Raw genomic sequence first — 13,763 nt, 5'->3', positions numbered from 1 at the left:
GGAAGTAGTTCTGTCCAGGGGAGTATGCCCCCTGGGAAAGGGGGGGGAGGTAGGTCTGTCTGGAAGGGGATGCCTCCTGGGGGTAAGGAAGGGGGGGTGGGGGGAGTAGTTTTGTCTTGCAGAGGATGCCTCCTGGGGGTAAGGAAGGGGGGGTGGGGGGAGTAGTTTTGTCTTGCAGAGGATGCCTCCTGGGGGGGGGGGGGGGGGAGTAGTTTTGTTCGGGAAGGTTGTCTTTATAGAGAGGGGAGAGTAGTTCGATCTGGAGGGGCTGCCTTCATGAGGACAGTAGTTCCATCTAAGGGGGGGGGGGGGGGGGGATGTCCTCATGGGGGGGAGGGGGTGCTTTCATGGGAGGACTAGCTCTGTTCAGGGAAGGCCTGCCTCATAAGGGGAATAGTTCTGTCCAGGGAAGTTGCCTTATGGGGGGAATAGTTTTATCTTCAGGGAAGGCTGCTTCTTCGGCGCAGGAATCCTATCGGGGGGGGGGGGGGGGGGGGGGAGCTATTTGCATGGAGAGAGTAGTGTTGTTCATGTAAGATTTCTTGAGTGACATTATAGTTCTGATTATAGGGGATTGTATTTGCAATGACATTACACTACAGCCAGTTCCTCAAATATATAAGTTTAGCTCAGGCTGGTGCTGAAGAACCCCCCAATATGTTTTACTCACTATCTCCACAGAAGTAACACGAACTCCTACAGTACTCCTGGAAAGATGACCACGAGCACTGGCCCTTACCGTTAATGGTCACTAGAGAGAGGTGGTGGTGTAGTCTGGTGTGGGGGTTCTGCTATGGGCTCTTCTCCATGGAATGATTAGCATTCACAAAATCATTGTATTGTGCGAAACCGAACGGTAATGGTTCAGTGTAAACACAGTGGCTGATAGAACGATAATTCATCTGCCACTTGCATAAAAATTATCAGGCATTTGCAAGACAATATGTGTAAAATGCTTATTGCTCTTTCAGGGGACGATGGCAGGGCATGATTGAGCAATCGCAAGTGAATGACAAAAACATATAAATGATTATCTGTCTGTGTAAACTAATGGCATTTCAAAGCAAATGACTCCAACAATTTCTCACTTCGGATAAAAGGACCACTTCCCAGGACCCCCTTAGACCACAACCTAGCTTCTATTATTTTACATGGGAAACCTTTTCAAAAGTGTTAAATGCTGCTGGATCCTCTGGGCCAATACTGGACGCTGGAGCTCTGCAGCAGCCCAGGGGTTAAGCACAACAGCTCCAGCCGGGGTGGAGTCACCTGTGATGTTACACCTGGTAACAGGGACAACAGGTTGTATACTGGGTGCGGCTGGGCAGCTGACAGGGAGCGCCAGTGTGTGCCTCCGGGGAGGAGGGAGGGTGCAAAACTGACAGCAGGAAGCATAGGGGCTCTAAAGTAAGGATAACCCCCCTCCTCCAAGTGTTAGCGTGAAGCCTGGCAGAAAGTACATGACGAAGGCATTGGTGATTCACTTCATTTCATCTAAGTGCGGCTCTGACCAAACTAATGCTATTAACCACTTTATGACATACATGAACAGCAAATGTGTGAGAGTCTTGTGGGGGTCAGGAGCCAAGCCTTTACTATGCACAGTGAGTGCCAACTGTGCTATGTGGTTCACTTCTGCCACTGGGATTGGAGGGAGCATTGACTCCGGCTGTTTAACTACAAAGATCATAGAATGGTAGAGTTGGAAGGGACCTCCAGGGTCATCGGGTCCAACCCCCTGCTCAGGGCAGGATTTACTAAATCATCTCAGACAGATATTTGTCCAGCCTCTGTTTGAACATTTCCACTGAAGGAGAACTCACCACCTCCGGTGGTAACCTGTTCCACTCATTGATCACCCTCACCGTCAAAGTATTTTCTAATATCTAATCTGTGTCTCCTCCCTTTCAGTTTAATCCCATTGCTTCTAGTCTTTCCTTGTGCAAATGAGAAAAGGGCTGATCCCTCTGCAGTGTGACAGCCCTTCAGATATTTGTAGACAGCTATTAAGTCTCCTCTCACCCTTCTTTTTTGCATGCTAAACATTCCCAGATCCTTTAACCGTTCTTCATAGGACCTGATTTGCAGACCGCTTACCATCTTGGTAACTCTTCTCTGAATTGATGGTACCCGTCTATGCTGACCATGGCCTCTAAGTGGTTAGATGGGGGTGCTTTGTCACCCAATCATGAGGTGTCACACGGTTGTTAAGGCAGTTAGAGGCTAACAGAATGGTATTCAACAAGGAGAGATGCAAAGTCCTACATCTGGGCAAGAAAAATGAAAAAAAAGCACATACAGAATGGGAGGAATTGGGCTAAGCAGCAGCACATGTGAAAAAGACTTGGGTATACTAATCACAGACTGAACATGAGTCAACAATGCGATGCAGCAGCCAAAAAAGCCAAACACAATTCTTGGAAGTATTAAGAGAAGCATAGAGTCTAGATCACGTGAGGTAATTATACACTCTAATCTTCCTTGGTCAGACCTTATCTGGAATACTGTGTCCAGTTCTCGGCACCAAAATTTAAAAAAAAAGATAAACAAATTGGGGTAAGTTCAGAGAAGAGTTACCAGGATAGTGAGCAGTCTGCAAATCATGTCCTATGAAGAACCGTTAAAGGATCTGGGAATGTTTAGCTTGCAAAATGCGGTTAAGAGGAGACTTAATAGCAGTCTACAAATATCTGAAGGATTGTCACAGGGCAAAGGGATCAGCCCTAATCTCATTTGCACAAGACTAGAAGCAAATGGATTAAACTGAAAGGGAGGAGACACAGATTAGATATTAGACAGGGAGAGTGAACCATCAGTGGAACACGTTGCCATGGGAGGTGGCGAGTTCTACTTCAATGGAAGTCTTCAAACAAAAACTGGACAAACATCTGTCTGGGATGATTTAGTGGATTCTGAATTGAGCAGGTGGTTGGACTAGATGATGCTGGAGTTCCCTTCCAACGCTACCATTCAAGGATTCCTTAAATATAAGAAACAACAGTCTGTTTATCACATTACTTGATTCCCTTAGAACCTAGTGGGGATGGGGGGGGGGGGGGGGGGTTAGCCATTAGGACCCCAATGATTTGTCTATTTTATTTAATCTTTTTAAGGTGGCTATGCATTTCTTCCTGGGTAAGGCTGCCTGTCCACGGGCGTTGTGATATCTGCCGCGGGAGATCCGCGATGGGAGCCGCCGGGGAGCAGGAGCCAGCTGCCGGATCTCCGCAGTAAGCCTATCTGACAGAAAGGCTCACCGTGGAGAATCGCAGCATGCTGCGATTTGCCGTCTGCGAGCGGAGAATCGCTATGATTCTCCGCTCATGGACAGGGGGGCTGCGGTTTCCATAGCAACGCTATGAAAAGCGTTCACGGCGTTCCCCGCGACCGGATTATTGCCGCAGGGAATGCAATGCAAAAATGCCCGTGGACAGGCAGCGTTAGATTGATGACATTTAGTGAAGAGTTCACTTTATCACTCTGCATCTCACCTGACCTCAGTGAATACACTAGAGAAAAAAAAAAAATAATGTTTGCTTTCTCCTCATCACCTTCATTTTGTTCCTACATTGTTTATTAAAAGGACCAACTCTTTCAGTATTAATCTTTTTACTAATTATATAAAACTGAAAAACAGTTTAGGGTTAGTTTTACTCTTTTGCAATAAGTCTGTCTTGTCTCCAAATTTGCTCCTTTTTACATAATTTCTTTCCTTATACGTTTTTAGTGTTTCTTTGCTGCCTTCTTGTCTTAGTAGTTCAAGTGTTTTTTTGTTGTTGTTGTTTATTGCCCCTTACATCTTTCTTAAGCCAGATAGGTTTATACCTTACAGAAATAAAAGGGCTAGGAATAGAGAAAACCTCTCGCAGTAAGTAGTTATGTTTTTAAACATTTCCCATTTATTATCTGTACTCTTTATGGAAGACATTGTTTCAGTCAATAAGGTTTAGGGCATCTCTAAGCCGATCGAAGTTGCCCTTCCTAAAGTTTAGTATTTTGCAGCTCCCTGATAAAACTCGCTTTTGAAAGACAAGTGGAAATTACGTATATTATGGTAACTATTACCCATGAATTTCTTAAACATTGTTTCTATTTTTCATTTCATCCCACTTTCTAAACCTTTTTCCATATATCTAGTGATTTACAAAATAGCAAGTTGTCAACGGAAAGAAAAAAAAAAGTATGGCGTTTGAACTTTGGGAGTGAAACCACAAGGACCAGACATTTTAAAGAAAAAAACTTTAAGGGGTTAAATTATATGGACTTCATCCACTATAACCAATGACAGGTGCCCTCTGGTGTTCACACCCTGCAGTGGAGGATGGGTGCAGCTTTTCCTTGCTCAGGGTTTTTTCTTTGTCTACTAGGGATGCAATCTTCACAAGTCATCAAGTAAAGGTCCCTTTACACAGAATAGCGGATGCGGACCGGAAGTCTCTTCCAGCCACCCACCTCCAGTTACAGTAAGCAGGCAGTCTCTCAAAGATTAAGCAACTCCTGTTCACACTTTCCGACACTTGCTTTGTGTTTCAAGTGAGTGATTTCAAATTCACTGCCCTGCCGGTTGCCGTTTGTACATGGGAAGACATTTGCCCGAATTTGCCGTTTCCAGTGGTTATTTAGACAATAATTGCCCCATGTAAAGGGGTGTTTTATACATGATATTACCTACAAGTATTCTTTTCTGCTGTCCATCTGATCTGCTGGTGCCGGTCCCGGTGTTTACCTGTTCAAGATCGCTGCTGTTATTGTCCATCTAGCCAACACCAACTGTGCAGTACTCTGAAGTGCTGATCACTAGAGCAGCACTGGCCTATCAGGGAGCAGGTATAGAGCATTGGTACTTACCATCACCAGTTCACTCTGGGGATTAGTCTGAATATTATGTCAGCCATCTTGGATGGTTGAATATGGGACCCACAAAGTTGGCAAATCAAATGAATGGCAGAGAAGAACACGTGCAGGTAATATATGCTCACCTATGGATGTCAGTAGGTGATGCGAACATGTAATCCCCTACCTGTACATTAACCTCTGCCCATGTTGCAGAGCTTACCCACAATTGTCTCCCATAGAAATCAAAAGATTATGGGGACAGCTCACCTCCTCCTCTGCACCTCACAATAATGCACATCAAACTCCTAAATGAACAGGTGAGGGAGACAGATCAAATCCTACTGCCTGCATCGCAGAGCGTGCCAACGCCACTCTCGCCGCAGAGCGTGCCAACGCCACTCTCGTATGGAGGTTCACGAATTCACAGCCAACAAGAAACCAGCAGAATTCTGACTGCAGCTCCGGACATGAAGATTTAGCATCAATGAGGGTGTGGGTTCTAATCTGGCCAAGGTTAACATGTATGTGCAGTTTGTATGTTCTCCCCGTGTTCTTGTGGGTATTCTCTCCCCCCCCCCCCCCCCCAAAAAAAAAACATACCAATAAGGTATCTTTCAATGAAATTAGCCCTATTGTGTGTCTGACATCAGGATATTGGACTTAGACACAGGCTGATGTGATGGTCTCTGCAGAGTGCTGTGGAATAAGTCACCACTATAGAAGGGACAGAATTGTAAATGCAGCTCTGACTACGACTGGAGTATAACTGATAAATTGTGGATGCAGGTTTAAGGCCTCCTTCCCATGAGCGTGACGGGGTCCGCCGCGTAATATTACGCAGTGAAGCCCGTCACGGCGCCCCCCAGAGCCCCTATACTTACCTGCGGGAGATAGCGTGAAATCGCTTCCCCGCCCACCACCGCCGCGTCACCGGCCGTCACCGCCGCGTCACCGGCCGTGTCACGTGCACGGCCGGCCGTGTCACGTGACGCGGCCGGCCGCGTCATTTGGCGTCATATGACGCGCGGCGGTGGGCGGGAAAGCGTTTTTTTCACGCTATCTCCCGCTGGTTACAGCGGGAGATAGCGTGAACGGACGGCTTCCATTGACTGCAATGGAAGCCGTCAGTGCGTACAGCCCGTCCTCACCCGCAGAAAATAGAGCATGCTGCGGGTGAGGACGGGAGAAATCGCGGTGCGTAATTCCGCGCTGGAATTACGCATCGTGAGCATTGTGCTATTAGGTTCAATAGAACCTAATAGCTGCGGGCAACGCAGCGGATTTTCGCCGCGAATTACGCGGCGGAAATCCGTTCGTGGGAAGGAGGCCTAATAAATGTGGCTGGAAGACATGATGTAGCAGTAGAATTGTAGATGTAGCTCTTGATTTGAGTAGAACACAATTTAACAGCAGAATTGTGCCTGAAGCTCTAGATGTGAGTGGAGTAGAACACATGAAATGGCAACAGAATAGGACCTGAAGCTCTGGATGCGAGTGGAGTAGAAAACAAAGTAGCAGCAGAATAGCACCTGAAGCTCTGGATGTGAGTGGAACACAAGGCAGGATATCACAGCAGAATTGTGGATGTAGCTCTGGCTGTGACTGACGTATATAGAACACACTATGCAACAGCAGAATTGAGCCTGCAGGTTTGGCTGTGACTGGAGTACAAAACATAATGTAACAGCAGAATTGAGTCGGCAGCTCTGGTGTACAAGACTCAATGCAATAGCAAAATTGTGTTTGCACCTCTTGATGTGACTGCAGTAGAACATATGATTCAACAGTAGAAGTGAGTCTACAGGTTTGGATGTGTCTGGAGTACAAGACATAATTTAACAGCAGAATTGAAAATGCAGCTCTGGATGCAACTGGAGTAGAACACGATGTCTCAGCAGGGTTGTGACTTCAGCTCACAGACACATAGACCACTGATTAATGTAAAGTAAACTTTATTGTTTGTGAGCCACAAAATAAAGTTCTTTGGTTGTACAAATATCACTAGTTACAGCCTTCAGAGTCTCCCCCGACACCTCCAAAGTTTAGTGCCCAAGAAGAGGCGGAGAAAGACCCAAAATCCTCGCCCCAATACGAGAGGCTCAGTAATAATAATTGGTAGAAAACCCCTCTGTGAGAAGTAACATCAGTAAATCAGACGCCATCGTCATTCACACGCCTGTTCCACGGCTGCAATAAGGCACCACGCAGGGGCTGGCCGGCTCTCACCTCCTCAGTGGCAGTGGGGTGTGGAGAGATATGGTTTCAACTAGATCCTGGGTGTTGATATATTTGCAACGCACCTCATTATCGCTTATTAACGGCTTGATTATTAATATGCAGCTTCAGAAACTAACGGCAACTTATACATAAGCCCAGGCTGGTGCCTCGCGCCTCCATCGGTCCCCAATACATCTCGCTGGTCACATGACATAACTCGTGATCTATGTGGCTATATACACTCTGGTGTAATTTCGCCATTTGAGGCTGAAGGGCGGGAACACAACCGAAGAGTGATGTAAGGAGGTGAAACACAGGGGCCTGAACACAAAATTATTGCCCTGATTGGTCGTCCACACAATGGGACACCCAGTAAATCAATTAACCCCGTGTGTCCTGGCAGTGGGATTTACGAAACTCAAAACGGAGCAAATCTTTTCTCACCTGAGCCCGGACGCAACATGGTTTGAGGTTCTTTAACCCATTCAGGGTTGGCCTCATTCAGTCTCCAGGTCTTCCTGCCACCGGATACATGGAGTGAACCAATTGGTCAGTTTCATGATTTGCTTTCATTAGAGTAATTGCTCTTTGTGTTGTAAGAGCAGAAAATTAGGGAATCGGAGGATTGTGGGGTGATGGAGCAACCATGTATTGTGGGGGAAGGTTACAAGCTACCCCAGGAGGAATGATATCCTAACCTCTACAGCAGTTGTCTCCAGCTGCAGTAAGACTACAATTCCCAGTGCACAGCAAGAGTTGTAGTGTTGCATCAGCTGGAGAGCTCCTCCCCTGGCACACAGATGAAGAGCAGAAAAAGTGAGAAAAAGTTTATAAAAACTTTAAAAAGATTTCACAATTTTTTTTTGTCTTTTTGGATGACAAATTAAAAAAGGGCAAAAATTTACCCCTAAAAACGTGAATGCAAAGCGAGAAGAGACCGGAGCAGATGGCAGTGATCATGCGCCCTAAGCAGACACACACATACACACGCAGTGGCTCCCCCTGGTGCTCATCCACACTAAGCTTCACAATCCTGGTGGTGGTTGCGGTTGGACCGAGCAGTGGAATATTTTGGTTTTAAAAGGGTGTGTAGACTTTTGCTTTTTTTTTTTTTTCTTTAATTGTCCCAATGTAGCAAAAAGAAGAAGCAACCTAACAAACGGTACAACTGAATTACTCATTTTGTGTCCATAGCTTCTATGAGTCTCCATGGTTACAGACTATAAACCAACCCTGTGCAGCCTGATCTTGCGGTTCCTTCCATTATTCGCATCTTCTCCCAAAAAGGAGGCAGATAGAAAGAAAAAACACTGAACTGCAGGTTCAGACTACAACACGATCCTGGAACCATGGAAACACACAGGAGCTGTATACATAAAACGGTAGATTTAATGAAGACTTGCATCTGTAAATTTGCTTCTTCTAGAGTAAGTTGCAAGAGTGTAAAAACGCCCTTTAAGACCTTGATATGTCGGTCGGTTTGGAGTCAATGTCTCCACACTTTCCTCTGGTTTTGGGAGACCATGAAGCAGACTGGCATAATGTGGGCACAGTCTACCACATCAGAGTGCTACTACCATTGCTGCTGTCACAAAGGACATTACAGGGATCGCACATAGGATGGGATGAGTGACCCGGGTCTGTCGGTTCCAGCTGCACCACACTAACCAGAAGCCAATTTATGCCCAGCCCCACCACAAATGAATGGGGGGAGGGGGGGGGGGGCAGTGTCCTCTGGGCAGGCAGTGAAATCATCCACACTCACACACTATAAATAAAGTCAGTCACCCATAAATATACACACCCCACATGGTCACATCCAACCCTCATGCCATCCTCGCACTGCCACACCAGTCACTCGCACAAATAAAAGTCAAGGTCAACTCGCTGCCGCCTTCGTCTTGGACCCAGGGAACTTCCTTCAGAAATTCTTTAAAAAATTATCAGAAGATTGGAAGACTCGTCTACTCTACGAGAGGCTCTAAAATCAGGTACAAGGGGGTAAAATGGGGTATATGAAGAAAACAAAAAGTTACCCTTAAAAACAATCTCTCTAAAAACAGAAAGAGACCCTGGTGGGCCGAGTTGCCTCTACATCCTTCTAAACTGGAAGAGTCATCCCACCGAGGCCACCACCTGCGATGCCCACCACGTCTGGTAATCTTGGCCCACACTTGCTTATGCCCCCATATCATCATCATTGTAAGAAGCAGGCTATATACAAACTAAGAGATACAAAGTTCCCATCCTACAATCCACGCCCCTCCCTCACGCCAACTTTTTGTATTTTTTTTTTTATTGGGTTAACTGATTGCAAACCCAATGAGAACAGTCACTAAAAAAAAGGCAGAGAGCGCCCCCATCAGTGGACCTGAGGGTGACTGGGAGCTGCTGGTTACCGGTTTCCGGTTACTACTAGTTACTTCTGGTCGTCTGTCCACCATGCGGACATCATGAAACTGCCACCAAAAACAGAGCGAAAAAGCGAGTAAACGCTGCACCAGAAGCTCTAATCAGAACGCGTCCCATCACCGAGCAGGGAGAATGCGGCAAGAACCCCAAAATAATCAGCAGGGGGTTGAGCGGCTGGTCTCACAGTGTCTCTGATTGAAGCATCCACGCCTGGTTTGGCTCAGCACAGAGCAGCGCAGTGGGCGGAGTCTTCTGCTTGTCCCGCTGTGCAGTCTGGTTGTAGAGTGGGAGTTCACAGTGCTGGCTTAGTGTGAGGACGACTTTCTAGGTGGGGACGGCGGTTTCGAGGCTCCGCCGGGTGTGCCGCAGCTTCCGCTTGTTGCTGTAATTGGCCATTTCCTCCAGTGCGGATGTGTTGGATGGCGGGATGGGGTTTGGGTCTTCGTGCTCCTCCTTAAATTCTTCCAAATACTCTTTCTGCTGCCCCTCTGCTTCTTCTAAGCTGCACGGCGCTGTCAATGAGAGAGGAAGGGAAATGAGGGGTAGAGAGGACAACGGAGGTACCGAATTACACAAATCTGCCCCCAACTTTCTCCTGTTCTTTTTATGCAGCTGGAATACAAGGTCCCACCCCCCATGTTAAACATTTTTGAAGATTTTTTTTTCTAATTTTTAATGTCCTGATCTATTTAAAAACAAAAAAAAAGTTAAAACTAATCCTACAGCCCTGCAGTTCTCACACTGACCACTAAACCAAATAATAGTCTGACACTTCCTGTTCTGTAGGGAAAACTTCAGATATGTAGGATCCAGAATTCATAATGTCTAGGTTACAGCTCACTTCCTCCCCTCCCTGCACACGTCACAGAGCATGTCCACAACACTCTTTTATAAAAGTCAATAGATTATATAGACCGCTCACGTCCTCCCTTCCCTAACCAGGTCACAGGGCTCAGCCACACTCCCATAAAAGAGAACAGATGATAGTCACAGCTCACAGAGATCACAGATTATGCCCACAAGACTCATGATAGTCATAGCTCTCTTCCCTGCACATATCATGCCCACAACACTCTCCCATAAAACTTTATAGGTGGTGTCACAGCTTACAAAGCATGCCAACAGCATTCTCCCACAGAAGATAAGTAGTCATGGCCACAGCTCACCTCCTCTTTGCATAGATCATAGAGTATGCCCACAACTCTCCCATAGAAGACAAACAGGAGGCAGTCACAGCTCACCTCCTCCCTGCACATATCAGAAAGCATAGCCACAACACTCTCCAATGGAAGACAAACAGGTGATGGGCACAGCTTACCACCTCCACTCGCTGCACAACTCACTGAGCATGCCCATAACACTTTCCAATAGAAGTTAATGCTTCCCCAAGTCTACTGTGTCTATGGTCCATGAGGCTGCTGTACAGAGCAGGAAGTATTAGACTGTTATTAGGCTTGGTGGTTGATATGAAAACTGCAGGATTTCAGTTTTTTTTTTAATAAACCGCGACTTGGAACATTCTAAAAAATAATTTCAGACTTTTTAATTTGAATAACTGACTTATACAAGAGGCCATTTCCGGATGACACCCCAGGTTGTCTATGGGTCAGGGTAGCAGTATGGAATCCCCACTTCTAATGTACAACCCCTCCCTCAATATGTGTCAGGTATAGAAACCCCTGTATCTGGTGCATTAAAGGTTAGTTCCACACCATGCAGCACACAGTAAACCCTACCCAGAATGCTGTGCTGCCAGGAAGGAGAACAGAGGAAGAGACTCAGTCTGTACAGAGTAGAACGATAATTAGAGGCAGAAAAAGATGAACGAATACCAAACACCCATCAATAATAAAGAGGCAGAGAGGTAAAGGCCTCCGGATGACCACACGGGATGGTGGCCATCTTTATAAACACACACATCTTCATCCTTAGGTCTCTGGTACAATTCTGTATCTGCAGCCTTCATCAATAACCTGGAAGATGCTGTGCCTCTCTTGCACAACAGCTGCACTATACACAATCTAAAGTCAATGGGGAGGCTGGAAAAACAGCGGAGGACATACGTAAAAAATTTAAGGCCATTTTCTGGCAAAAAAAAATTGTAAATTTTTTGCGCAAGTGGAAATTACACCAGAAATAAATACTAAATACCACATCGGATCTGACATACATTTCTGAATAGGCGCATGGATGTGCCCGATACATGGAGATCCATGTGTTACTTCATGTATTAGGCGCATTGTGGCCCGGTGGAAAATACTAAAACTGGTTTTTAAAATGGCGGTCTTAATATATTTTCCCCTTGTCTCTCCTGCACCACTACATGTAATTTAATCAGGAACAGGGCAGGAGATAACGTGTCCTCCCTGCACTGGCAGATCTACATGTCATCTATTCAGAAGGCAGGAAATACAGTCTTTTTCCAGCACAACAGCCTTAAGGCCCATTTAGACACACAAAAAATTGGCTTTTGAGCGATTATTTTGCATAATCTGCTAATTGGTACTAATGCCTGTTAGTACCAATTAGCAGCATGTGAGCCGCAGGGAGCTGAATTGAAGGCTGATTTAGCCACTACGATTATCGCTCGAAATTCACTCAAAAGCCATCGTTTAAGGGATAATCATTGTGTCCATCTTCCAGTCCGCTTGAAATCCATCGTTCGGTTAAAATGACATCGATCAGCGATTTTAGAGTATTATTCAATGCAAACATTACACAACGATAATACGACGACTGAAAAGCCCAACATTTTCCAACGATTTTCATCTTTAACCCTTTCCAATCCAATTTGTATCCTGGTTTTCCTAGGGGGCTTACTATTTTTCTGCCGTTATACAATGACGCTATCTGCTGGCTAAAACCAGTACTGCACGAGGTGACACGTTGGATAGGCTCCGACAGCAGAGAGGCTGGCAATATACAGTAAGAGAAGCCCTACGGATGTCTTCCAACATCGGTGCTGTACAGTCTTAAATAATAATGTCTTCAGAGGTCAGACAGTGGATTGGAAAGGGTTAAAAGCAAACCCATCGCTTACTTTTAGCGTTATAACGAATTTCGAGCGATAATCTATGTATCTAAATGGGGCTTCATTCAGAGGACCATCCGCTGTTCTCTGAATAAATTCTTTTTGTTCTGCCGGGTGAGGAGAGGGAAAGGGGAGGGGGGGGCTGAAAGATGGGCACATTTAGGCACAAAGATTATCGCTCAAAAGATGGCTTTTGAGCAAGTTTTGAGCAATCATCGTCGTGTCTAAATGGGCCTTTATGCTGGGCTCACATGAGCGTAATTTAATTGTGTATTATGCGCGAATAATACGCGGTGAATAAAGTCAATGAAAGTACATCGATTTTTATTGCTCCATCCACACTTGTGCGTATTTATTGCACATAATACATACAGCATATTCAGTTTTACCGCCCTATTGTGTTCTATGGGAGAGCACGAAAATGCTATACATATGCAATTCCATTGCGTATGCATGGTGCTTTTTATGCATGCTGCTAGGAAAGAGAAGTTAAAAGTTAAAAAAGAAACCAGGAAGCCAGTGCAGGACAGCGTGCGTGAGATACGCAGTCATACGCAATCACAAACGTCATGATAACGCAGCTGCACACACTAGTAATACGCAGCGTTTTACCGTATGGTGGAGTTAGCCCGGCCTTATACTGTATGTAATTTAGCCAGAAGGCACAGTGACTCCTGCACCAGCAGCACTATGTAATCTAATTAGGAGAGTGGCAAGAAATAGTGTTCTCCCTGCACAACAGCCCTATATATAAGGGGTGGACAAAAATATGGAAACACTGTACGAAATGCATGCCTTAAATTACATGGGATTATAAATCATATTTTACAAGACTACCTGCAAATTTTAACTATGTCAAAAGGGCAGCTCAATGCTAATGATTACAATCTTGTGCAGATCCCTCCTAGTGGTCCGGGACCCATACATGTGTACTACAGCGGAGTTAGTAGGCAGTGCTGCTGTTGCTCGATGCAATGATCTGTATCACTGCACCAACATGTGGTAAGCATCATTTGTCTTTGAGATAGTGTTCTGCGCAGTTGTGAGGGAATCATGGCGGAGCTGACAGAATTCCAACGCAGTCAAGTTGTTGGGGCCCGTATGGTGGGCGCCTGTGTACCAAAGGTAGTGGAAGTTTTTGCTGTATTATAATTGCATGCAGTAGGACTGGAAAAACTGCATCTAATAAATACCAGCGTAGACGGAAATGTGTGTTTAGTGACAGAGACAGAAGATTATTGCATAGGGTTGTGATAAAAAAAGAAGC

The 13,763-nt window shown here is 45.6% G+C and overlaps 1 protein-coding gene across 17 annotated transcripts in view; it reads right to left on the bottom strand.

Moving 5' to 3' along the window:
• Positions 1–6,771: 6,771 nt before the first annotated feature.
• The window catches only part of SCRIB (scribble planar cell polarity protein), a 75,311-nt gene continuing 68,319 nt past the window's right edge, over positions 6,772–13,763 (bottom strand). For 16 of the 17 annotated variants that reach the window (XM_066578205.1, XM_066578210.1, XM_066578212.1 and 13 more), the window contains one exon: positions 6,772–9,977. In XM_066578205.1, the coding sequence (XP_066434302.1) occupies positions 9,790–9,977 (188 nt within the window). In that variant the 3' untranslated portion in view covers positions 6,772–9,789. Of the gene's footprint in view, positions 9,978–11,201; positions 11,249–13,763 lie in introns of all 17 variants that reach the window. The other variant, XM_066578215.1, reaches the window with a different exon arrangement.

This window comes from Eleutherodactylus coqui, chromosome 9 (genome assembly GCF_035609145.1).
Source record: "Eleutherodactylus coqui strain aEleCoq1 chromosome 9, aEleCoq1.hap1, whole genome shotgun sequence".
Lineage (NCBI taxonomy): Eukaryota > Metazoa > Chordata > Amphibia > Anura > Eleutherodactylidae > Eleutherodactylus > Eleutherodactylus coqui.
Note: the sequence above shows the minus strand (reverse complement) of the source record. Positions and strands in the feature narration are given on the sequence as shown.